Below are 27,542 nucleotides of genomic sequence, written 5' to 3' on the forward strand. Positions count from 1 at the left end.
TCACTATTTGGAAAAGCCTTGCTTATGGAGTAGGTGGTCTATTTCTAGACTTGTTTCTCTACTCTCTTTAGAGCATGGTGGTTAGCAGAACAAGAATACCATAACTGGAAGAGCACAAAACCAGCCACACTTAATGATGATACGTGTGGCTTGATCCTTGGCTCTTTTGTGTTGGGATGGAAAGGACTGCTTGCTTCATTTCATGTGGATCTTGCAAATTTGACTTCTGAATTTTGATCAGTGAGTAGTCATCCCAGTTTTGAGTCCTCTTTTCCCAGCACAGTGCTCCTTTCCTCATCATGCCCCCAGGGATCCAAGTATAGGTGTGTTTAATGATGTCGACACGTGTCTATTAGTGACTGTGGCTGGGATTAATGAATCATTTTACATAACCTAGCAAACAGCTATCCAGTGGTTTTCATCACTGACTTGGGCTTCAGTCCAACTTCTGACATAAAGGTAAAAGCCTCTGTATCCTGTTACAGTTGCCTGGGCTGTGACTTGCTGAGTGAAGTTTTTTGCTAATAGACTCTTAAAAAAAGATAGAATACTCAGCAAATAATGCCTTCCAGGCCATGTGTGTTGTAGTGTATTAGGTAATCACTGAATAATATTTTTTGTACATTTAAGTTCTTGCAGATGTCAAAATGGCAGTAATCAGACTAACTTAATGCATACATCGACAAATGTTTGAATTCTGAAATGTTTCATTAAATTTTGTATTTGGAGGCCATTTTCTCAAGTCGGAAATATAATATGCATTCTTATTTAGTCATGAAGTCGTTTTCTTGAGAAACAATTAGACAACCAAGTATAACTAGAGATAGGTCAGAACTGAGAGCAAGATCTGGATTGTCCAGACCTCCTCAGATTTTAGGACTCATATGGCCCTGTTCTCAGATTTGCATGAAAAGGAATCTCATAGTAATTACTAGGATATTTTTTTAAACATATTTTAATCTGTTTCCAGTATGCTACTTCATTTCTAGCATGCATTGAAAGCAGGTGATGATATTCATAATGTAGGTATCAGTGCTAAGTTGGTGGTTGTTCCTGTTCAGAAGTGTCAGTACAAGATTCCATAATCTGTGATTATAAGGAAACACTTGTCCATGTATATGTGCCGAGGGCTAGAACTCAGTTTAATAAATTTAGAACCAAGTTCTTACAATAAAAGTAAATCCTATATTCTATTAAAACCAAGAGAATGAAAACTGTCAAACCTCTGGTTCTGTCTCTGCTGCCAGCCCCAGTTTAGCACATCCTGGTGACCTATCAATCATCTTGAGCCACAAACTGAAGAGGAAAATCCCCACGAAAACATCCCCCCAACATTTCCTGGTTGCCATGCAGTGCAGCATGTGGTTTTACTGAGAAGTCTGTTAGCACGTACGAGTCTTCCACGTGCTTTCCTTCAAGTGGGCAGGGTGCTCACAAATCTTCCCCTTGCTTTGCTTTGATGTCTCTGCAGTTGCTGAAAGAGCTGCTTTTTTCCCTCTAATACAAGACAGAGTCCACCTTGAGAATGAAATCCCAGGTGGTGTCTCTAAAACAATGAAAAGCAGGGAGTAGTGCATGAGACATCCATACAGTATAGCAAAAATTTAATGGAAAATCAATTCCAGTGGGAAGAGTTAGCGTGAGTCAGTGTTACTCATTGTACATAAGGGTTGCAGAATCAGGGTGGAAATGGAAATTGCACCTGGTTTCTTACAGTGACAGTTTCTAACAAGCCTCTCCTATTAATTATCAGGGTGTAACTCACACTTCTCTGACAGGACAATGCTCTGCTGTGTGAGGTGATTCTACCCCACCAGTGGGCTCTAGCTAGCAAATTGTCTGGGGAACCAAAGTTAGTGATTTTGGCTGACAAGTATTAGTTGAACCTGGTTTAGATATGTGAATGAGGATAGCAGAGAAAGGTTTGCATGCAGCTGCTTGGGAGAGGGCACCAGAAATCCCAGCAAAGATGGTCAGAAATGGGCTGTGTGGAAGTTTGTGTTCTCCATGCTCATAAAGCTCAGCACAGACAGGAGCACTCCATGGCTGTGGTTTGTGTCACCCAGTCTCATGGTCTGGGTGAGATAATGATTGTGACAATTCAGAGGGATTTTGCCCTGTTTGCCTTCTTTATGGGCTATTACTAAACAGCTGCAGCAGATCATGTGGGTGAAGGAAGAAAGGAAGGATTGTGTCCTGTCAGCCCCCAAAGCCAGACAGCTCTAACAGGGGGAAGGAGGGAAAGTTGGTGTGCCGTTGGTGGTTTCACTGTGAGTCCACTCTGAGTCAGCCCTTTGAAGCTTCAAAAACGTTAAAAGCAATAGTTTGTCACGCAGAGTGAGGTTTACATTGCCTTGGCTCTTGGAACACAATAAAAATCCATCTTTTGCATAACTGTGTTAAAGCCAGCTAAGCAAAATCAACATAAAATTAACAGATTTGACCTTCCTGCCCCATGAGAAAAGGTGAAGTATATGCTTTAATTTAAATTTGACAGTCATATTTCTTCTTTAACTCAAAATTACTCTACAAGCCTCAGCATGGGAAAAAATTTAAGACATTAATTTAGTTTCGATCCCATCATTTATTTTTTATATGGTATTTATTGGTGTGATCAAAATTTTTTTCGTTAATTCAGTTAAGGGTCCCCATTGTGTGAACATTAAAGTCTGAGACTATACAGTAAAAATGCTGTGTCCCCTGATAGCTCTGGGTTTGCATTTTGTCATTTTTAAATGTCGTAATCACTGCTTCCAAAGAGTAGATGCTGAATTTACGCAATTTGCTTAGGCTGTGAAATACCATGTGAGTTCTGGGTACTGCTTTGGTCCTTTTTCCGTACTCAGCTCCTCATGAACAGAGTGTCTCTGCCACAGCAGTGGCACTTTTGGAATGGTAGGCGTGGAGGATATCATCAAAGTGAAAACAAAGATGCTGGCTCAGCATTACTTCAGGGCACGGCGCCAAGGAATTGGATGGCCTCAAACCCGGTTTTGAGAACTGGATTGCCACACTTTTCCTGGGGTTTCCTGGACACCCATGTGATCTCTCACGCTGCTCAGGCTTCCTGGGAGCCTGGCTTGGCTCCTGTGCATGCCTGCAGTGCAGCTGGGCAGCACTGGCACTCCCAGCAGGGTCCTGCTGTGCAGGGTCCACCAGGCTGAGCCTTTCCATGGAAAATACACACATGTTCACATGCAGTTCCACTAAGCCTCTTCCTGTAAATAACCCTACTTTTTTAAACAGCAGAATTGCTCTAAGTGGAATTCTGGCTATGACTGAAGCTCAGAGTGGTAATAGAGCATAAATTGTAGTGTTGAAACCAGGAATGGGCTGAGGTTTGATGACAGCTAAATCAACTCACTCTAAACAAAAGTGAACTTCACTTTATAGGATTAACTGCAATCAAGTGGAACCCAAAGCAAGTGTATGTGCTGCTTCCACAGTAAAAGCTTTTTAAAATTAGCCTAAAATTATCAGAAAATATGTCAATGGTTCAAGAAAATTTATCACTAAAATCTCTGAGCTTGTTACTTTAAAGTAATCAAATACAAGTTTGTGATCCGCTCCCCATATTTATCATTAATTCTTGGGCCTCACAGAGTAAGTTTTAGGAAGAGAGAATCAAGAAGGTAAAACTAAAGAGAAACCTTTTTCTTGTCTAGGTCGTTTTTGCTGAATGCAGCTACTGACTGGACAACTTCCAAGACAATGTCAGGCTTTGAATATGAAATAAAAAAAATAAATAAAAAAAAATAAAAATAAAAATATGAAAGTAAAAGTCAGTAGCATGGCAAATGTGAGAGCAGCTCCATCCCATAGCAGTAGTCAAGGAGTAGCAGAAGGGCCAAATGTTTTTTAATGACATATGATAATAAAAATATGAAAAATACTAAGAACTGTAATCAGCAAGACTGTTAACTCTGAAATACAAATTGATTTTGTCTAAGTTAGATGTTTTTGTCAGCTGGTATACTGGGGAAGGGGGAATGGTTGGAGAAGAGATATTTTTCCATTCTTTTTGTGGAAAGGCTATCCAAGTAATAATATTGATTAATTCTGTTGCCTGTGATATTCAAGATTGGGTGCACAGTTTTTGAGCTCCTTTGGACCAGCAAGCTTCAAGACTGTTGGACTCCCACCCATGCTGTGAATAGTTGTCCTCTCATGCATCACCCTGTCTGCATCTAATCCGGTTTTTTAATCTCCTTGAGTGGTTCCTGTGAGCTATAGAAAGGAACATTCCTAGTGCTTTACCAGAGGAAATTCCCTGTACACAGAATGACATCAATTTATGAATGGACAAAAGTAACTAAAGAAGGAGTGCATGCCTTGATTACTATCATTTGCTTTCACATCTATGCTATGGAACAAAATTGTCAAGCAAAAATTACATTAGGGAAATTGCTCATTATTTATAGGAAATGTGTCAGTGCAGATGTGTACGAATTGCATTTTGTGTTTTTTAGAAAAGCAGTTTTTACATGTCATCTGTTTTTTCAAATGGACAGTAAGGACACAGCCTTCTCAAACTGGAGAAGACTGGTCTATTTTTCCCATTCTTGCACATGGAACTTCCATTAAAATTAAGATAAAAATGAGTCATGCTCCTCTTTGCACTGGAAATCATAGCTACTCCTATGAAGTGTGTTCTGCAGTTGTCATTCTAGTCTGGAGTTGCAACTGTGTTTTTTCTCTTGAGGCAAAGGTGGGGCAGAAGCCAAAATAATTCATGTTGCTTTGAAGTGTCCTGTTGTTTCCCCATTTCTCTCTCCACACATGATTATTCTAATTTGTATTGATATTATTATAATTAACCCTTTCATCTTCACAATAGTGTTAATGGCATGTTAAAAGTCCTGGAGACCTCACAAAAACATGTTGTATTGCTAGTTTTGGGAGGCTGGAGATTTGACTCATGCCTCAACCCAAAGAGGGGAAATATGAAAAAGGTGATTGAAAGTGGCAGTGCTTTTTCTGAATTAATTGGTAGCTGTTACTTGTGGGTTTGCTTTGAAAGCGTTGTACTTGAAAATAAATAATTTCCAGGTATTCAGTGAAGCATTAGGTCTAATTTTTAACATTGTTTTTTCTTTTCTTTTGGCAACAGAATTCAATGTAAGTTGCAGATATGGAGGAGTTTTTCATGTTGAAAAAAATGGTCGCTACAGTCTCACACGATCTGAAGCAGTTGAACTCTGCAGGGCTCTCAACAGTACCTTGGCAACACTAGAGCAGCTGAAGAAAGCTCATGAGCTTGGATTTGAAACCTGCAGGTAAAGAAATTCTTGAAAACGTAACGTATCATGACACCACTAGTGTAATAATTACATTTGACTTACTGTAGAGATTAAGATTAGCTAAATAAGTTATATTCTGTAGTGAACAAAACATCTTTGTGTATGTGTATCTTTGCTCTGTGTCCAGTAACAAGTAGGTCCTTGATTCATATAGTTTTACTATATATCTTTTAAAAAAACCATAATCTCTCACAGATAAAATCTAAAGGCAACAAGATATTCACAGAATAATGATCTTTTTAGGAAGATATTCAGATCCTAGCGTGTCACTGAACAATTCATTTGTTTCTTCAGAATTTTAAGGCTTTCACTCTGGTACCATGAGAAATAGTACTGACATCACTACTGCTTGCAACTATTTCCTGTTCTGACTTGTTCATTTCACAAGAATTGTGGTGGTGGAATACGTGAACAGAGAATTCTTGGAGGATTCCTCCATCAGAGGTGGAAATGTAATTTAAAATTGTACCATGTAAAGACTAGAAACACTTCTTTACTCTGAAGGAGAAAGTCCTTCATAACACAGTGGGCATGTTCTTCTTCTGACATTGGCCCATGAACATACACAGCATTCTGAATTGCCCAGCACTGCACAACATTTAGAGATCAAATCCTAAATAATGCATAGGGGTAGAGATTTCTGTGCAAGCAATTATGAGTACTCTAAACTATGGAAAGTCTTTTCTAAAGCTGAAATATAAAGACAATTGAAAGAAGAAGAGGGATTTTTTTTCCCCAGGAGGAAGCTGTAATTTTTAATTAATATTCCAGTTTTTCCCTAATTCACAATTTACCAGATGACAGATTTGGACATGTAAGCCAGGTAGATGGGATTTCTTCCTCCCTTCCTTCTGGCCCACTCTATTACTTTCATTTGTTGATCCTGTGCTAGAAGCAGTCCTTGTCAGTAAGCTTTAGCTCTTATTAAATGTGAGTAAGAGAGGGAAAATATACTGCATATAACCATCCAAATGTGAATAAGATGTATGTGAATAATAAAAATCGACAAAACATAACACAAGTAGGTCAACAATGGTTTGTAAAATGTCACCACTGTAAGCTTACTTGGGAGTGTGAGTAAAGCAATTTATAATTCCACCTACAAGAGAGTTTCAGAGTGCAAGTATCTGCACACTAGGCATGAAGCTGGAATGATGTTCATAGATAAAAAACTGTAAAGGTGTGACATTTACTCCTTGTTATAAATCATTCCTCCCAAGAAGTAAAGCAAAACCCAAACCAAACCCCAGTTCTTGTTACCATTCTATCACTTCTCCAGTTAAATTGGAATCAATGAGGTGTTCCAGGATTACAGAACAGTAATATTGTATTGTACCTTATGTAACCACAGTCTTCACTGAATTATGTGAGCTCTGTGCACAATAATCACACTGTTCAACTGAAAGATATAGGAAGAATTTGTGGATGAATGGTTCTTCTATTTGAATATTTTACTAGGCTGTCAATTTTTGCAGAAAATGATGTGTGTTGCAGTTATTCTTTGAACTTGCTCAGGTACCATAAATTGAACCCTCAACATTTCTGTGTGAAGTGTCACTGAGAGTTGTGTTATGTCAAAGCAATGAAAATGTGAATCCCTAAAGAATGGGAATTTAATGTCAGATAGTACAAACTGCACTTGCCTCCCTCACTTTCACTGCCTTGCTCTGGAACTGATCACTCTAGCTAACTAATACGGTGCATATTTAATTTAAATGGATTTAGGTCTGGAAATTAAATAAAAAATTATGCTGAGTGACTGGACCCTGATGCAGCTGCATGTGAGAAAGGAACACTCAAATGAAAAAGCAACAAAACAATATGAATAAATGCCTGCACTTTTAAAAGTAATGTCTTCTTTGCAGCTTCTTAATGTTTGAGGTGACATCTGCTATAGTGAGTAATATGGTTTATTTACCTCTGTTCTTCCAGGTATGGTTTCGTGGTGGGGCATATTGTTATCCCACGGATCAATCCCTATCACCTTTGTGCAGCAAATAACACTGGCATTTACAAACTATCAGCAAATACAACTGCTCGGTATGATGCATACTGTTACAATGAGACAGGTAAGGAGATGATTTATGATGCATTTGAGAAACAGATTAACTAAAAATAACATATGTAATCTCCTGCTTAAGGTACTGGAATGAGGGCTTATATAATAAACACAGCTGTGAATCTGAGAGACATCACTGTTGTCAGCCATGGCACTCAGCTCTTCTGCACATGCAGACATGAGCTTTACAGCCAAGAGCAGGTTTTTTTGTGTTTTAGGAGTGGCTGCCACCTGCAGCAGCTCCAAGTGATGGCCCATGGACACAGCTGCTGCTGTCCTGTTTGCAGATCCATTCACTATTTGCTCAGGCAAATCTCCATTTAGGCACAAGGCAGCTGGACAGCAATGTGTGTCAGCAGCAGACTGTGTTCATCTAAGGTTTTCAACTTTTTATTAGTTGGAAATGTTATAGTAAATTATTAGGAAACTGTATAAAGTCCATGACAGATGCTGAACACGTTGTTTGAAAACAAACTCTAAACTAACTTCAAGGACCTTGAATTTCAGTAGGTTGTGACATTCGTAGTGGAAGCAGAAAGTTCTCACAGAAAACTGTAGAAAAACTTTTCATGGATGATTTGAATGCAGTGATTTTTTATATTTTGTTCTTGGTAGTGATATAATTAAAAATCTCTGCATTGGTGTAGCACCATGTGAGTTGCCATTGTCTGTCACTCACAGATGACTGTTCACAGATGGCTGCTGTGGTGGTGTCCATGCCCTCCAGATCTTTATGACTGCTCCCAAGCATTATTCCCTACCAGCAGCATGAGCAGGTAGCTCATACACCAGCCCCAAGGGGGGCACTCCAGCCCCCAGGAGCCAGCAGTGCCCACCAGAGCAGGGCACACTCTGCCTCTGCAGAGCTCTCCACGGAGGGGACGGGGTCTTGTCAGCCAAAAAGGGTTAGAGTTGCCACTGCCACCATGGCAGTGGGTCTGACTGCATTGAAACCGGTTCATAAGGCTGTGTTAACTGGCATTGAGTGCAGCCATTGTCTGGAATGGTTATGGAAATGGAGAATCTCGTTGTTAGCTGACAGAACAATCTTGAAGTTCCCCACCTGAGAAGGTGGTACATCAGTGAATAACATTTGTTTGGAAGTTAGTTTTCAATCCTCCTCATCTGAACTTTTGTAATTATGTACAATTGATGTGGTTATACATGTGATTTTTAAATTAATTTTTTTCAAATTAATCCTTTCTATTTTCGTTCTTTCACAGAAACAGCAGATAAAACATGTGAGCCGGTTGTAAAAATAGATACTTCTTTACTCAGCAATCATGATGAAACAGGTACTGTACTGATTAGAAAGACATGTACTTCCTCAATTTATAGTAACTGGTTATCTTATTTTTACATAAATGATCATTAATATTAAAAAAGCCAAGCAAAACGTTAGAAAAATCGGTTAAGAGATGTTAAATAGAAATTGAAGCAACCAGTCACTTGTCTTCCCCTAAAGACTGGGGAGTTTGGTTTATCTCAGGGTACCAAACATTTTTTATATAGGTATTTGACATTTTTGGCATCTCGGAGCTTCTAAGATCCCTTTGACATAAAGGAAATTGGTTAAGACTGCAACCTTCCTACATCTGATTTGAGCTGCTTGTTAGAAAAGCTGCTGGAAGTTGAAAAAAAGACCCACAGTAAATTATTTCTGCCAACTCTAAATTTTATGTTAAAGTCAAGCAGTTTGATAAAAATGAGTGACGCAAGTCAGGCCCTACAAATGCGACGAATATACAATTATCATATATGCATTAGACATATTTTAGTGATCTGGGTTAGATGGGAGGGCTAAAATGGGTGAGCTGGTATCAATGCACAGGTGTTGCTCCCTGTTGTAGCTGTGTCTCTCCGTGGCATCAGCTGCTTCATTCCCTCCCCACAGTCATTGAGAACGCGGACGGCTCCCGGTTCAACGCGGACGGCACGCGCCACGCCGGCGGAGAGTCCTCCACCTCGGGGGGGGACGAGGAAAACGCAGGCAGTGGCTCCACTCATGAGACAACTCCCATGGATGCCTCCATCAGGAGATCCAGCCCCTCGTATTATGGGGGTCCTACTCCAGTCTCATACTCAGATCATACTTCTGGAGGAGGCGAAAAAGGAATGTCTGGAAAAGATTATGGTAAGGACGGCACTTGCCACTAATTTCAAATACGCAACATCATATTGCCAAATACAAACACCACGTTCTTTTCTATTTATTCTATTTAATCTTTTATGTTGCTTGTGTGGCTGAAATTATCAGAAGTCTGACCCACTCCCAGTGAACATTAGGGATAGAGGTATAATTCACCCTCTAAGTACAGTAAAGCTTACTGTGTGACTGCAGGCTTTTTGTCAAATTACCAATAACTTACCCGTGAAGGATACCAATATTTTGCATCACTATCCTCAATATATATATACTGAAATTAAAAATTAAAAAAAAAAAGGCAAGAGCATTAGGATTATAAAATTACTTTTCACTGGTGGCATACTCATGGCATGTTTTAACATGTAGCTACCACCACAAAAGATAAATCCTAAGATTCTCTTGCTAAGGAACTAGGATCAGAAACATTCCCCACATTCCCCAACGTGTGTGTTGTGTATTTCTGTTACCATCTCTGCTTGCATGAGTAGTCTAGTTTTTTGGGTTAAACCAAAAATCAGCAGAGGGGAATATGAGTAACTTCACTCATTGCTCTAAGATCCCTGTCCTCACGGTGTACAGCTGCAATGAGATCTTGTATCACACGAACAGATGGTGGCCAGAATGTCCATTATCACTGTAATACATTCTCCTCTTCAAATGTTCTGTTTGAGTGATATCCTCACTGTGTCAGTAAGGTAAGCTTGTGTGGGCTCTGCATCTTTCTTCTTTCTTGGACCAACAAATGAAGGAATGAAGCTTGCAGGGTAGAATATTTGAAGTGCTTGTGAGTACTGCATTGCAACTGAGCGACTGGAATGGTAACGATTTATCCATCACCATACAGATGATGAATTTACATCTGTATCACCTGACATCACTTTGGGGACGGTGGCTGGTAATTTCCATGAAGATGAAGGACAGTATCCTGCAAGTCCCAGTAAGATTTATGTTTCATAATAACTACTTTATACATAAATTAAAACTGCTTTCTTCTTACAGAAGAGCATTCTGGTAAGTGCTGAAGTATACGACACCTCAAAAATTGGAAAGGCATTCAAATACACTACTTTCCACACTGGTTAAGTGGAAATAAACTTCACTCTGGGACAAAGGGAACAAAATAATTTACAGTATGTTTTCTTCAATGCTTGTACCTGAGCTCAGAAAGATTGTTGTTTTGGGTTTCCCATGGCTTTTTTATCACACCTACTTACTCTATGAGGCACCACAAATTAGTACAACCTATTATCACTTGAAGTCAATTTGTTTCTGAGGTAGAAAAGGATATTTTTGTAGATTTGTGATGTTATTCTAATATATTTATGGTTGTGAATGTCAAAACCATGGCCTTGCTAACCTTTATATGACAATTCCAACTGCCAAGCCATTTGTGCACTGCAAAAACTCATCTCATTCTTGCTGTTGGAAATATGCATGAGAAAAAATTGGAGGCTGTGGTGGCTCCACAGTCTTTGAGGACCCAAAAGAACAGTAGCCATTTTCTCTTCTTTGTCCTTAAATAGCTTTACCCAGTTGGAAAAATTGCTTGTGATGATTTTATCAAATATGTGGTGCACATCAGCTACAATAAATAAAAAGCTTTTGAAGTCCTCTTGCACATTTTAAAGTGGAAATAATGTACATATGTTCACACTAGTTCTTATGGTTAGAGTGATAAAGATCTTTGCCACAGAAAATAAATTGAACCTAAAGGGAGAACATTTTAATTATACGGAGGAAATCTTCAGAGGCATGTTGTAGTAAAGATCAAACTGATAGAAATGAAAGTTTCTTCCCACTGGCTTCCCATCAGGGGAATTCATGAGGAATTTGCTTGATTGTCTGTTTGATTGCTGATATGTGGTCAAATAGTCTAAGTGACTTGTAGAAATGGTGCCCTCGTCACTGTGTTTAGAAATCACAGGACAGAGGAAGAATGATGTATGCATTACACAGTTAGCAAAAACTCTGCTAAAACACATAAATTATTAAACCCAAACATCTTTCCTCAGAAGACATGAAGGCTAGTAACGCCTTTTAAGTATGTAGATGGAAGAAGAAATATTAATTTTATTTTACCCCAAACCTTGAAAAAAGTAGAGAATTTTCTGGTGCTTGTTTCCACTGAAGGCTTTCATTACAAAATGTTGCCTGTAAGGGGTGGAGGGTGCAGAAAATCCCACTTAGTAGTGGGAAGTTTGGTTTACTCTGTTGGTGATTTTTCCCTTCTATATGTTTGCTTTTGTGTGCAGGTGTGACTTAATGTTTCCTTGTACTGGTGTTTCTGTACTCACTGCAAAAAGCTGTGCATTGTTTCTGTACAGGAACACTTTCTGTTTTCATTTTATTACTTGATTATCAAATGTATTGGTCCTAAATATGTATGTCCCTTCCTGTTGCTAGCAGTTGTCTCTCATGGGCAAGACAGAGGGAAAACAAGAGATATTTAAGATCTGAAAAGATCAAAGAAACTGTAGAGCAGGGTGATAAAATATGTCAATACTGATATATGTGTATCACAGAAGTGATAGCATTGGCATGTTTGTTTACAGGGTTAGGATTGATAAACTGGTTCTCTGGGGAAAAAAAAAAAAAGGATAATGAAAGTAATGCACCTGGTATCTTTGGCTGTTGCTCAGAAACATCATTTTAACACCCAAGCGTTTAACGCATTTAGTTTAATTTTACTGCATTATAAATTAATAAGTAACCTAGAACTCCTTTTAGAGAGAGGTAAAGTATAAGCTGTGCATCTCTCTGAGAAGTCATCAAATATTCAGTAGCACAGGAGAAAGTGACATTGAGAACAGTCCCAAAAAGAAGATAAAGCCACGTCCCAGTATCTGTTCTTTAGCTCGTATAGCAGTACAGGCTCAGTTTTGGCCAGAATTTAATTTCCCAGAGAAAATCCCGCAGACAGGGAAGGAAAAAATTAAGAAATAAGTAAAGAAAAGTATTGGCCATCTATTTTCAGACAGATGGCTGAAAATCTATCTAATTCTATAGTGTGTTAAAGTAAGAAACAAAATTGGCAGCTCTCCACCTGTATGCTACAATTCATTTGCAAAGTTAAAGTTTTTTAAAGGATATCCAGCTTAATCTAAAGAATTCTTTGCTACGGTTTGAAATGAGCAATTGGCACAGCTCCTTCTTCTTCAGATAATACACATTAATTATTTCTCTGGATTTGGACATCATTGGTGGTGCTCTCCATAAAGTTGATGGTCCAGACTAATACACCATCAGCACTTTACCATTGACTTTCTCTCCTTGCCAAAACAGGTTTTAGTCTTTGTTATTAGCAAATTATGATTCATCTCTAGGTGTGCCATGAATCAGATTAAGGAATTGATTAATGAGCTACCTACATGAACAGTAACTCTGACTGATTTTTCTTCATCCATATGTGATAGACACATTTATATCTATTTGCATGCCAATACCTGTTTGGATGCACAGTGAATGAATAGGCTGTAGATTCCTGTAATTTTTTGAAGCAGAAACATCTTTCTATTCAGAAATACTTATCATAAAGCTGTAGAACTTAATATTTGATATTTTGTATTCTGAGAAAATGTTGTGGATTGGCAATATGGTAGGAGTAAAGCTGCACCTCTCTCGCTGTGATATACTAATGCCTACCTGGAAAGTGGTTCTGGTGTAAAATTAGGAGACAGCATCAGGTGAAGGGGAGTGCATGTGCCTATTGAAAGGAATGGCCTCAGTTCTGAGCTCAGGTTCTTGGCAGCATTGGCTTCATGGATACTTCTTACATCTTCTAATTTTATGCCATCTTGGTGGATGCTCCTTATTCTGGACTCTATTTCAAAGCCTCTCTACTCTCTCCTGTGAGGAACTCATTAACCCTATGGAATGTGGAGAAGTTAAAACCCCACAGGGGTTTTAGATGGCTGCTCTCAAGGGAGCATGCTCTTTCCTGGGGCTGCCAAAGGTGCTTGCATCTGGCTACGTGTTGGAGGAATGTGATGACACCATGGGTTCATACATTCGCCCTGCTCTCACATCATCTCTGGGCATGAGCGTGCTCAAGGTGCTGGTGCTGGTGGACTTGACCTTGCTGGAGGAAAAGCTGCTTCTCAAGAAATAATGGCAAGATCTTGGTTAAATGAGCCGTGTCCTAACAGCTGCAGGACCTGATCATGACAAGCTGGAGAAAACCACCACCCAAGCTTGGTGGAATCCGTTCCGAGACCACTGGTGGTGGTCGAATCCCGGGGAGAAGACGCAAGAACCCACACCAGCAACCAAGGGTAAAGATGCCTTGCTAAGAGGCTGCTTTGATTAGGGGCTGCATTGCCACAGATGATTACCAGGGCAGCAGGTCCACAGACTCTAAATGGAACAGGGGGTGAACGTGTGGCATTTGTCACTGCTGTTCATTGCTCTGTGCTTGAAGCAGGAAAAGCAAAGTCCTGGGCTCTGTCTCACGGACTGTCCACGTGGCAGCAGCAGAGCAGGTGTCACACTGTCCATGTGCCATGGAGGCATTCTGCCTGTCTGCAAGGGATGAGTCATTATGGAAACCATGTACCTGGCTCTTTCTTTTTGCCTGTCTGCAAGCAGTTTAGGAGAGCAGACTGTTCCAATGAGAAGGACATGTAGGAGAGAGGAAGGAAAGGTTTCCAAGCCAGTTTGCTCTGCTCTTCCTTCTAGAAGAGGGCATGGTTAGTGCTGTGAGTGTGCAAAGGGTCCCAAAACGTATCTGAGAGCCCTAGTGGGGCAGATTCAGCAGGGCCATGGCAGAGTGGTGGTGAAGCCCTTGGGAGTGAAAAGGCCAGGAGCAGCCACAGCCCCTGGGAAGCTCGGGGCTGTAAATTCTCCTCTGGGATTGTGAGGCTGCGAGTGGGGGAGGCAAGAAAGCTGCACTGGTGCCAGCACAAGGCCTGGTGGGTTAGGGCTTCATGGCAGATCTAACATCATCACAGCAGATGTGACCTCCAGTGGCAGTGATTCAGATGATGAAGACTCTTCTGAGGAGCTGATGAACCCCACAGTGTTTCCAGGCTGGGGCAGGAGTGTGGCCAAGGATGAGACTGCTCCAGTCCGAGTAAGGAACTTGTGTTGTCCTTGGTGTTGGTTTGCTCTTTTTCCTGCCCTTCCTGGTGTTCCTCCTCCTTAGCTGCACATATATTGTTTGAAAATTGGATGATCTCATCAGCTGTTTTTCAAACACATCTCCCATGCCACAAAAAAGCACCATTTAGATTGTGTGGGCTCCATATAGTTAAAAACACCACATTCTCTTGATTCTTGAATTGTTATTTCATTCTCATTTGGTCTGTGGACTTTCCTTGTTACCTCTTGGGACTCAAGGAGTGATTTCTCATTGGAGGGAATTTCCAACCTCCTACAAGTGGAACAATTATTTGTCTTTGCCTGCCAACAACTAGTTGGCTTGCCTAGCATGGTGGATGAAAAGGCTGTAGGTTCCTGTAATTTTTCTAAGCAGAAATCTCTTTCCATCGGTAAATGCCTGACATAAATCTATGTATCCTGCTATTTGATATACTGTATTCTAGGAATAGTCTGTGTATTGGTAACAGGATAGAAGTAAAGCTGCTCCTCTCTCTCCATGCTGTACTGATTCCTACTTTGACAGGTGTTTCTGGTGTGCATTCAGCTGCATCAGGTCAAGGGGCGTGCATGTGTCTTTTGAGAGGAAGGTCCTCCGTTCTGAGCTCAGGTCCTTGGCAGTGTTGGCTTCATGGGGTTGTCAGGAGAAGACCATTCTGCCTCTCTGGGTCTGCTTATCTCTGGTATCCTTCTCACCTATCATAGATACTTCTTACATCTTTTATATGTGGTTTTATGCCATCTTGGTGGATGTTCCTTATTCTGGACTCTATTTCAAAGACTCTCTACTCTCTCCTGTGAGGAACTCATTAACCCTATGGAATGTGGAGAAGTTAAAACCCCACAGGGGTTTTAGATGGCTGCTCTCAAGGGAGCATGCTCTTTCCTGGGGCTGCCAAAGGTGCTTGCATCTGGCTACGTGTTGGAGGAATGTGATGACACCATGGGTTCATACATTCGCCCTGCTCTCACATCATCTCTGGGCATGAGCGTGCTCAAGGTGCTGGTGCTGGTGGACTTGACCTTGCTGGAGGAAAAGCTGCTTCTCAAGAAATAATGGCAAGATCTTGGTTAAATGAGCCGTGTCCTAACAGCTGCAGGACCTGATCATGACAAGCTGGAGAAAACCACCACCCAAGCTTGGTGGAATCCGTTCCGAGACCACTGGTGGTGGTCGAATCCCGGGGAGAAGACGCAAGAACCCACGCCAGCAACCAAGGGTAAAGATGCCTTGCTAAGAGGCTGCTTTGATTAGGGGCTGCATTGCCACAGATGATTACCAGGGCAGCAGGTCCACAGGCTCTAAGTGGAACAGGGGGTGAACGTGTGGCATTTGTCACTGCTGTTCATTGCTCTGTGCTTGAAGCAGGAAAAGCAAAGTCCTGGGCTCTGTCTCACGGACTGTCCACGTGGCAGCAGCAGAGCAGGTGTCACACTGTCCATGTGCCATGGAGGCATTCTGCCTGTCTGCAAGGGATGAGTCATTATGGAAACCATGTACCTGGCTCCTTCTTTTTGCCTGTCTGCAAGCAGTTTAGGAGAGCAGACTGTTCCAATGAGAAGGACTTGTAGGAGAGAGGAGGAAAGGTTTCCAAGCCAGTTTGCTCTGCTCTTCCTTCTAGAAGAGGGCATGGTTAGTGCTGTGAGTGTGCAAAGGGTCCCAAAACGTATCTGAGAGCCCTAGTGGGGCAGATTCAGCAGGGCCATGGCAGAGTGGTGGTGAAGCCCTTGAGAGGGAAAAGGCCAGGAGCAGCCACAGCCTCTGGGAAGCTCGGGGCTGTAAATTCTCCTCTGTGATTGTGAGGCTGTGAGTGGGGGAGGCAGGAAAGCTGCACTGGTGCCAGCACATGGCCTGGTGGGTTAGGGCTTCATGGCAGATTTAACATCATCACAGCAGATGTGACCTCCAGTGGCAGTGATTCAGATGATGAAGACTCTTCTGAGGAGATGATGAACCCCACAGTGTTTCCAGGCTGGGGCAGGAGTGGGGCCAAGGATGAGACTGCTCCGAGTCTGAGTAAGGAACTTGTGTTGTCCTTGGTGTTGGTTTGCTCTTTTTCCTGCCCTTCGTGGTGTACCTCCTCTTAGATGGCAATATATTGTTTGAAAATCTTCTTGTCAGCTGTTCCCTTCAGAAATATCTGTTTCGTGTCTGGAAAATTATCTTAGGTCCCTATGATTAAAATAATGTCTCTTCTTTCACTACTTAAAATTAGCATCTCAGTTTCATGTTCATTCAAATGTTTGCATTTACTCATAATTTTCCAAGACAAAAAAGTTTCTCTTTCATTCTATTAATTAATTTTTCATGTTCAAATACTTCTAGTTTATGTTATACATAAGTGACAGCTATTCAATAGCAAAATTCCTGTCTCTGGAAGATGCTCAGGCACAATTTGGAAAGGCCAAACCCCAAGTCCCTTTTTCATTGGCAGCTATCTTCACACTTCCCGTGCAGTCTTCTGTCATCACCTCATTTTTTTTCTGATCTCAGATGTCTAGGCATCATCCAGTATTACAATTGAGATATTTTAATACATAGCCTTATTTTCCTGGTATGGATAGCCCTACAGTGGTCATCTGAGAACTCTTTTTTAGTTCAAAAGCCATCCATAGATGAAATAATTTTTTCTGAAAACCAGAAAAATACCACATATGAAGGTCAAAGCTAAATGCAGTGTGTCACTGAAGTACACAAACTGCTACTTGGCTTTATGACTGGGGAATTGCCCCAGCCCTGGGGTTTTTATTAGCATAGATGTTGTTGTTGATGACTATACTCTAATGCTCTTATTTGTACAAATATATTGATCTATTCTATTTTTGAAATTTTATTTAATTTAATCCTAACGTGTCTGTTGTCTGTGTTCTCTTTTACTCAGGAGTCACTGTTCATAAGCCTTTTATTTTTGTGAAGATAGTGCAGTATTTGTGTTTTTTCAGCAGTAGTTTCCACTTTTAGTAGAAAATGCAAAATCAGGAATTCATCTTGGTTTGGGACTTTTTCTTTTCCTTCCTGTGCTTTGGATAGTTTTGGTGTTCATTTAACTTAGAGACTCTGCATTGATAACTTGTCCCACATGGGTACTGCATTCCATAACTTTGATGGCCTAGTGGTGTCTGCATGATCCATGGGTGAAAGTGTATGCAGTCTCTGGTCACAGACTCTTGTAGAAGTTCTGTTTTATCTTTTTAATTGCATTATAACTTTCTTGTCTAATACTGGCTTCCTGGTGGTTGTCAAGGTGCTCTCATTTTTTGCTGACCATCACTTTTTTTTCTCAGTCGTGGATATTCTAATGTGGTACCTCTTGAGCACTTAGCAAGCATGGTTTTTGTGCATGGGGAGATCTGCCATATTCTTCAGGTCCAGCATTATTCTTAAAACATGAGTTAAGTTTCTACAACTGCTCTAATGATTTTGCATTGCTTCTACTGTACATTATTGTTTGTTTTTCCCATTGTTCTTGGGAAAATTTCCATCTGTTAAATGCAAAGAAAAGAACAACAGGTTTGATGTGAAGGGATTTGATAAGAAGAGTAAAGAGGCTATAGCTAGGCTGTGCAAGAACTTCCATTTCCCATCACCTTTATGGCACTCATGGACAGTAGATTTAGAGCATTGAATCCTCCATTGTCCCAACAGCTGTGGACTCACAACACGAAACACTTCTGGGAATCACCACTCAAGACCATTGGAGCCCCACCTTTACAGATGAAGAGGAGCAGTATCCTAGCTCTGCTAGCAGGGGTAAAGCAATCGAGCATTTCAGATAATACTCAGATTTCTCATATAAGTCAGTGAAGTATGACACTCGGGGTGCAGCTGTTTGTAATTCCCATGCCATTAGCCTCAGTTCAGTGTGAAACCTTTACATTATTTGTGCTAGGGCCCTCAGAGGTGGCATCTGTAACATTCATCTGTCACTCTTTCAGTTGTAAAATCTGAAGACAAAAGGCAAAAAAGGGATCTATTTTTTCAAATACATAAATTGTCCTACATAGGATGATATACCACCTCCAGATGAATGTGAACGTTTTGCTACCAGTGTTAGTGCCAGTAGCCAACTGAGATACCAAAACGTTTAATTCTAAAATCTTCTGTAGGCAAAAGCTTATACAGTGCATTCTCGAGCTATTTTTCTGTCTCTTTCTTGTTTTGAGATTGTTTTGAACAGCAGAAATGTATACAATTGGCATTAGAACAGTTTTTTATATCACACAGAAACGGTTTTTGTGATAACTTTTAGTGGTGAAGTATTGCTAGATCAGTCGTATTCATACATTGGATTAATACTACCTCGTTTTTGTGAGACAATATATATGTATTAGGTTTAATTTATAAATAATGAATTACATTTGCATGAGTGCTCTCTTTACAAATATTTCATTGCCTGAATGTGAAGATAAATATTCCCCCAGTTTTTATCTTCTTGGGAAAGAGCATAGTTTCTCTCTCTGGTGACTTATGACATCCAGCTCATTCTTTGCATGCTCTGAGTAGAGACCTTAGCTTTATTTTTATATGCCACTCATGGAAATGTTTGATACTTAAGGCAAATATATTTCCAGCTGAGTTCTTATGCTCATCTTAGGTTTAGCTATGCATCTTTTTCAAACCTTTATTAGAACATCTCTTATGGTGGTGGTACTTCAGCTGATTTCTGAGTGCATCTTCTGCTGTGTAAACAACAGCAAGTTAAAGAGTAAGCAATGAATTAATTTTATTGGTAAGAACTTTAATTATTATTGAGTTCAAAATAAGTATGCTTATCTGCTTACATGAATCTACTTATTTAATTGATCCAATCTCAGAAGAAATTACAATTTCCTTAGAGCTTAGAGCTTTGTAACTGTGCAATTGAGATAACTCAAAAGAGAAAGTTCATCAGTGTTTTATTAAAAAAACCCAGAATACACAAACTCAGCAGTTAAGTTAGTATTAATAAATATGAGATAGAGATGCAAGCTGTTGTTTCTGTGAGCTCTTCTGCTTCTTGGACATCTTCTTTTTATCTTCCACTGGTCATTGGGATCCTTTCTAGTCCACTTAAATCTTCTGCTGCTCCTGGTGATGCTTTTGTATGAAAAGGTTTCCGAAGGACTTTTGTTTTCTTTCATCTTTCATTTCACATGAAATGCAACAACAAGAAAAAGCCAAAACACAAAAACCAAACACTCTTGTTATGTAGACCATGATGATAAGATAATGATGACTGATGCTGAGCTTTTTGATCATTATTGATTCAATCATCATCTTACCAGCACTAGTTGCAAGTGAAAATGAAAAACATCAAGGACCAACCCACCATCCACTGTTACACAGTGTTCATTCTGGAGGGATCAGTCACGAACAAAATCCTGCAAATACCACTGGCAGTAATGAACAACAGGAATTTGCTACCACAGGTGAAAGTTATTTTGGAAAGGAAGCTTCTACAGGTAATATTATAGGTCACGTTTTAGTAAATTTTCAGGGTTTTCTAAAGATTAGTTTTAGGATTTTTACTAATATTTTTGCATTCTGAGGCCATAAGACAGGTTCTGTGAATAAACCTGAGCAATTTTGGTGCATTTTTTTTTAAATTAGTCTATTCTTCAGGCTTGTTCGTGGATGTTTCTCTTCTCTTTGTCTTGCATGTCAAGACTTTTAGTAGGTTAATTCTGTAACTGTCTCCTATGTTTTGTGTTGTGTGTCATGCTGTCACGGGCTTTCAACAAGCTATCTACCAGGGTTTTGTCTGTAGGAAAGAGAGGCTTAAATGGAAAAATAATAATGTGCACTGCATTTTTCACTCTTTTGGGAATGGTGTTCACTCCCCATTGCTGGACCTGGGATTTTTTTTTTCCAGTTTTTGTTAATGGCAGTTATATCTAAAATAAAATTATCAAAAATATCTACTCATCCCACTTTTGAACTATGGCAAGATGATACTGGTGATGAAGGGAAGAAAACAAAGAATGATGTAGAAAAAGAGAGAGGCTTCTCTCTTTCATTGGTTGAATCAAACGAAACATAAAAGATAAAATTATACTGTAAAGGTGGTTACTGAAAATTGATATATTTTAATTTTGGTTCCTGTGAGCATACTGAATTTATGAGTTAATGACAGGTGTGCTGTACTGAGCACTGCAACAGTGAATTCACTACAGTCATCATCTGCTCTTGTGGATTATCAAAGAGAGGTTTCTGATAATGTTATAATACGCTGCTACAGCAATACATAATTGCCTAATTGCAATTAAAATTGTAACACACTGTGGCAAATTTCTTGCTCTTTTTTTTTGTTGGTTTTTTTTTTTTTTTTTTTTTTTCTTTCCCTTATTGGCTTGAAGGGGTTAAAAAGGTTTATACTTTTTACAAGATTTGGGTACTCTTTTGCTATGATTGTCTAATAAAAACTGCAGGTTGGTTGACATGGACAGTGTTTCTCTAAATAACTACAGTATCAGATATTCTCCAGCTGAATGTATTGTGTGCACCATTCACAAATCTGTAGCATGACCTAGCATTCCCCTTTGTCACTCTTACTTGTCTGTTTTCCTAGAGATGCTGCAACTAAAGAAACAGTGAAATTTTGAGGGGAAAAAATTTGGATATAGTCAACACACCCAATTTATGTAATTAAAGTATTACTGATGGGTCATATCCTTGCAGTTATTTGAGTTTTTTAATTCTGCATCAGTGCATTTTGGTTTGATATTCAACAATACAAAGTCAACAGCAAGACTCAGAAAAATACTTTTGTAAAACTGTAAGATGCCTTGATCCAGAAAAGCATCAGTTTGAGGAAGGAGCTGGTCCCACTGATGACAGTAGGCAAAATATAAATGTAAACCAGGATGAGAAGCAAATCTACTCTACTTCTCTTTGCCATTAAATGTAGTAGACATGTGAGCAAGGCCTGTCATAGAGACAAGAACGGAAGAGGAGAATAATGTGGGAAATGGATCTTTATATACTGAGTTCATAACTGCTTCACCATCACCACCACAGCCACGGTCCCCAGCCACGGGGCCAAAGAGAACGACTCAGCGCACGAGCCGTGGCTGCTCCCAGGCTGGGATGAGGGACAGGACCATGCCACACAGCCTGCTGTGACAGAGAGAGTTATTCCCTCCAGAGACAGCAGTCATGAAAGAGAGCCTTCCACTACAGGTACTAGTCATAGTGTCTGCTTTGTGTGCTGCATCACTTCTGTCTCTCAGGTGGAAAGATATTGCGTGAACTCGTAGACAGGAGCAATTAATCTCTTAAAATAATCACATAAACTGTAGAGTGATTGATTTTCTCTTTCTGGATGATGGTGGTGAAACAGAACATTTTAGCTCCATATAAAAACAGTTGTTCTTTACTTGCCCCACCACTTATAGGGCTTTTCATTCCTTAGTGAAGCATGGCTGTGAAATTGCATTCAGCTTGTTACATAAGTTATATTATTTAGTGATGCCAGACTGTCTTTATCATAAAGTCCAATCCATACTTATGTATATTTGTACCTCAAGAGGTTTATCTATTTAATTTGTGAATATTCACCTGGAGAAAGAGCATTCTTTTCATAGACTTTATTGAAATATTTATCCCTCTGGTTCATTCATAGAATGATGAGAGGCAGGAATCTATAAAGCACACATGGAATTCACAGCTATTAAATAATCTGTGTTTAAATCATCTGTTATTAAACCACCATAGCAGCTGTTGCCTCTCCTGATGGTGCCCACCACGAAGAGCCAACTTATCAGTCTGGGATAATGCCTTGGGATAATGAAGCAGAAATGAGCACTGAAGGCATCGTGGATCCCACAGATGCCCCTGAGGATGGAGTTCTCCACGGGACCACAGCCACAATGATCAAAGCTGGTAATGACTCTCCTCCCATGGGTACCAGGAAAAATAATGGATTATACTCATTTCTCATGTCTGGTGTGAAATGAGACATTATTTCTTCTGAAACTGACTTCTTTCCCTGTCTTTCTCACCTTCAAAGAGTGCATTCTTGTTGGGAAATTGCAGTGCAAATGTTTTTATGATTTTGTTGCATGTCAATATCCCAACAAGAATTCCTGTCTGTTTAAGGATTTTTTTTTTCCTGTGTGCCCTGTTTCTTATGTCCCCTGACTTTGCTCAGGTGTGTTTTTAGCTGAGAAAGTTTCTGCTTTCTGGAGGTGGCTGGTAGTGTAAATGTTTGTTTTTCATGTCTGGTCATTCCTGGTCTTAATATTTCAACACATTCTCTTAATAATTTAAAATACGAAATTATTTATTGGAGTTTGTTCATGTAGTTCTGCAAGGTTCTAATTTAAATTCTTGAACTCTGCACGTTATCCATTTAAAATTAAGCTCATTCAAAATACTGCTTCTTTATTTAATACAATAAGGTGTGTTTTTTATCACACTGTAGCTGTTTGGAATTTCTTGCATATTTTCTTCCTGCATTTTCTAAAAAAGAAATTCTAAAGAAAAATTAGCAGTTTCTTTTGCTTTTCTTCCTCAAAATCCAATTTTTATCTGGATTATTTAATCCTCAACATTTAGGATTTGACAGAGAGCTATGAAAACTACAAATTGTGTGGATTATAGATGCAGTTTGTGGATTAAAATATAGCTGTGTTCTCTATCATCTACTCATATTTTTTAAATATGAATGAGATTCTGTAAAGTTTCCCAGTTTTTCAGGCTTTATGAGTTTTGACAGGTCAGTTGCAAATACGAAAACCCAAGTATGATTTTGCAGTTTGTTCAAATGTTTTAAATTAAGTCAGTCTAATCTAATTCCCATGTTAACAACAGGAATTCTTATACCCATTCTGAAAACAATGTTGCTGTTTTCTTGCTTCTAAACAGTGTTTACTGGGTATTTTCAAAACCAATATTTTAGGCTGCATTGTGAATATTAGTGAAGGAAGAGACAACCCAAAAACAGCGTGTCATATGCAGAGGAAGTTCTTCGCTTGTGGCTTTGTTTTGTTTTGTGTTTTTTCTTCTCACTGCCTATTCTACATAGGCTAATAAATAAAAAGGTAGAGATTACTAAAATAAAAAGGGAGTAATATGTAAGGTGCATTTCTAAAATGTGTTTGAAGTTAACTTAGCCATCATCACAACAGTCACAGCCTCCACTGACATTCTGGCACCAGAAGATACAACCCAGGAAGCATGGGCACCTCACCCTGTGGCAACAGCTGCTTCCTCTCCTGATGGTGCCCACCACCAAGAGCCAACTCAGACTCCTGTGCCTTGGGGTGATGAACCAGGACAGGGCACTGAAGGCATCACGAATCCCATGGAAACTGCCAGAGATGAAGTCCTTCACAGGACCACAGCCAGTGTGACCCAAACTGGTAATGGCTCTCTTCTGATGGGTACCAGTGAGAATAATGGACCACACTCATTTCTCATGTCTAGTGTGAAATGAGACATTATTTCTGCTGAAGATGATTCCTTTAATTTTCTTTCTCACCCTGGGGATCTTCATTCTTAATGTGGACTTGGAGTGAAAAATCTGTCGGAGGATCTGTGGACAAGGCATAAGGGACTCCTTGCTGGTGCACTTGGTGGTTTCTGTCCTTTGCTGAAGCATGTTTTGGGGTCCTCTCCTGTCTCTGCGAGACATGCACTTTGGTGATTCTGAATCCCCGGGCTCGCCTCATCTTCCTTTCTTGTGCATCCACGGGATCAGCTGGATCTGCTTTGGCACCGTGACTGGTTGGTGGAGGTGCTCTGACCAGATGGCTTGGTCCTGTGACTCAGCAGCAGCAGCAGCTCTGGGGAGTGGTGTCCCAGTGGTGAGGGCAGGGCATTCACAGAAGAATTACATCCCTTAAATTCTGCCATCAGTTCCTTACTTCTCTTCCCCTGTGAATTGCCAGGCAAGACCAACAGAGGTGAGGCCGCTCACTCCTGAGTTGCAGGGTCAGGTTGCTGCTGCTGAAGTCTCTTCTTCTAAAGGTCTCCCCTTTCCATCTGTCACTGGGATCTGTACATGTCACCAGCATCTTGCTCCGACGTGCTGAGCGTAGATGTGGAGCTGGAGGGTCTCTCAGCAGCCAGTGACAGTGGAAGGAGAGGCCTTTGTGTCTTTCCTCCTCCTTCTGTGCTTTGCATGAGGAAGGTGAAGGTGCTTTCTGGCTTGCTGTGGCCCCAGAAACGATGTGGGTGGTGGTTTTTGTGAGTGCCCCTGATCATGCCACCATCGTGACAGTCGCAGAGCCCGTGGATGATGCTGAGCAAGAGAAAGCAACCAAGGAGCCGCTGGCACCTGGCACTGCACCTGGAGGGGAAGGTGAACCAGCAAACACCACAGATGGCTTCCATGTCTATGGGATGCCTGGAGTTTTTTCAGACATTGAGGACCGTTTTGTTCCCTTGCAGGATCCTCTTACTACCAGTAAGAAAAATGAATTATAACCATTTTCATTTATCCATCAGTAAGTTGTCATTGCGGACAATGGCTATTGTCCAAAAATGTGTACTAAGCATAATTATAAAAGGTTGCCATATTATGACTTCCTTTTTGGGTTTTGTTATAGGTTTTAACCTGCTGATGAGATGCCATGAATGGTATCTCTTTCTGCTAAAAGCATTAGCTAAAGGCTGAAAATAGTGTTTTGCAAATAAGCTTTGCTTATATTCTGTTATCAGCATGTGGTAACACAACTATTGAAATGAAGGAGTGCAAACTTTCTGCTCGTGCCCATACATCTGTGATAGCATTTTGTCTTTCTTTTTTTGCTGGGCACAAATGACAGCTCTGTAATCCTTAACTATCTGTCACTTTTCCCCCATCTGTAACCCCTCCACTTTAGCTGAATAGGTACATAGGAAAGGTAATCCTCTGTGACACCATTTTTTCCCTAGCTATATGTGCTGTTGGTATCTTTCCAGTGATTAATTGTAGCTGTTACTGGGCTGTAAATGACATTTCATTTGTGAACAGCCTTGTTTTTCAAAGGGTTATTATTCTGTTGAAGTTAGTGCAGTTAACAGTGTTTGCTTTTTATACTACATACAGCTTTGGCATTTTTTTAATGTGTGGTCACATGCTAATAATACGGGAAATGAAGGGATTTTTCCTTATTCCCAGAAGTAGTTTCCATACAAATAACCACCCTGACAGTGAGGGTTTTTTCCCCTATTCAGTTAATCCAAACTGTTTTCATGCACTTTCTTGGAAGTTAGTGGAACAATTCCAGAGGAGAATTTGGCCAATGCTCTGTGGGCATACAATGCACATTATGTACCTATATTTTTACAGCCTTACACAGAAAACACTTGAAAGCTAATTCTCTTAACAATTCATTAATTGATATATTGCAGGGTATAACTTAGGCTAATTATTTTTTCAAGAATTTTGTATAAACCAGTAAATCCAACTCCAACAAAATTGCCTGGTGGTAGTATTTTGACATTGGCATAGCACTATAAATGCAATATATGTATTTGTCAGAATTTTATTGGAAAGCGAAAGCTGTTTTTAATAATGTCTTCCTACTAAAACTCATTTCTTTCATTTCACAGGCTCTATTCACTTAATCTAAGCTGCCTTCTTAATTTTCTGTGCAGACATTACACACTATGAGAAAATGTTTTCTACCTTTCTGTTCTGAGCACATAAAACCTGTAAGAACTGGTTTAAATATTTTTAGTGGGAATATCTGCCTTGAATCTTTGTATTGTCAGTACCCTGGCAAAAGGCTCAGAAGGCCATTTTCTTGAAGCCCTTCCTTTTTTCATTTACCTTCTCTTGGTACATTTTAAGAACACAGAATACAGGAATTATTAAGACACTACCATTGTCATCAAAAAGCTTATTTATTGAAGGGTTCATTAATTTGCAATGTTGTCCAATATAGGCAAAATGGAATGGAAAAGATTCATGAATGTATTGTTAAAGGTCTTCTCTGATCAAATGAATGGTTTGATGTCCTGTACCACTTTTTTTCACTTGCTTTTTTTCTACAACAATGTTTAAGCTGTGGTCAGACATCACACTAAGTGTCCAAGTGTCCACAGAATAGCAAGTCAGCCTACTAAAGGAACACAAAAAATAAATGTCCATAAAGGGAAAAAATCTAATATGTTACCAAAATGAAATGTAGAGAGCTTTTGAGGATCCCTCAAAGCACTTGCAAGCAACTCCCCAGAGCCAGAGCAGCTGGGAATGTGGCTGACCCCTGTTTCTTCTTCTCAGTGCTCAGGGGAGCAGCAAATGTAGCAGGTTTCTAAGCACCCAAATTTTAATAAATGTCTGAATGTCTTTCGAAGGGGTTTTGTGGAGGAAAAGCTCTGGAATTCTTCAAAGATGATTCAAAGCACTTGAAAAGCTGCTGAGATGTAGTGTAGACAAGTTAGTAGGTCCCTCTTGGTCAGCTTTCTTTGGCACTGGATCAAGACTCTTCATTGTTGAATTTATGCTCTGTCCTTTGTTGTGAGATAGCACCAGACAAGACGCCAGTCAATAAGTTTCTTGTTAATAAAAATAACAAAAACATCTGGAAAATTAATGAGCTGCCTGCTGGCTATGCTTCACAGAGGGAATAAAACATGCTTCTCAGTTTTGGATTTGCCAGCAGTTACTAGGAAATGAGATCAGAAATGCTGGACAGAAATTAGTTGTAATGTGTGTTAAAGAAAAAGAACTTTACAGCTGACTAGAGTTAGTGTTTAATTTCTTAGAGTCTGGAAGAATTCAAAGAGGTGGAGATTTGCAATATATTTTTGTAGTGATAATGAAGCAGTAGTCCCAAATGAAATTACTATATCTATAGTCTGCTGATAATTTTAGACTTGGGATACCCTTATGTTAATAGCATGGGCCAAAAATGTAGTTGCATAAAAGTTTAAGCAGTATGGCCAGCATAGAAAATATAAGAGACTGATTTAAGATCTAATACTGTCCTGGAACCAAATCACACAACTTACTATAAAGGATAAGAGGATCCA

At 39.9% G+C, this 27,542-nt stretch overlaps 1 protein-coding gene across 8 annotated transcripts in view; it reads left to right on the plus strand.

Annotated features, from left to right (window-relative positions):
- The window catches only part of CD44 (CD44 molecule (Indian blood group)), a 49,965-nt gene that overhangs the window by 12,816 nt on the left and 9,607 nt on the right, over positions 1–27,542 (plus strand). The window contains exons 2-11 of one of the 8 annotated variants that reach the window (XM_056492498.1): positions 5,111–5,276; positions 7,233–7,369; positions 8,583–8,654; positions 9,254–9,493; positions 10,350–10,442; positions 19,865–20,041; positions 21,597–21,758; positions 22,293–22,460; positions 23,708–23,941; positions 24,802–24,987. In XM_056492498.1, the coding sequence (XP_056348473.1) occupies positions 5,111–5,276; positions 7,233–7,369; positions 8,583–8,654; positions 9,254–9,493; positions 10,350–10,442; positions 19,865–20,041; positions 21,597–21,758; positions 22,293–22,460; positions 23,708–23,941; positions 24,802–24,987 (1,635 nt within the window). The remainder of the gene's footprint in view (positions 1–5,110; positions 5,277–7,232; positions 7,370–8,582; positions 8,655–9,253; positions 9,494–10,349; positions 10,443–19,864; positions 20,042–21,596; positions 21,759–22,292; positions 22,461–23,707; positions 23,942–24,801; positions 24,988–27,542) is intronic. The other 7 variants (XM_056492499.1, XM_056492500.1, XM_056492502.1 and 4 more) reach the window with 7 other exon arrangements.

This window comes from Oenanthe melanoleuca, chromosome 5 (genome assembly GCF_029582105.1).
Source record: "Oenanthe melanoleuca isolate GR-GAL-2019-014 chromosome 5, OMel1.0, whole genome shotgun sequence".
In the NCBI taxonomy this organism is placed as follows: Eukaryota; Metazoa; Chordata; class Aves; order Passeriformes; family Muscicapidae; genus Oenanthe; species Oenanthe melanoleuca.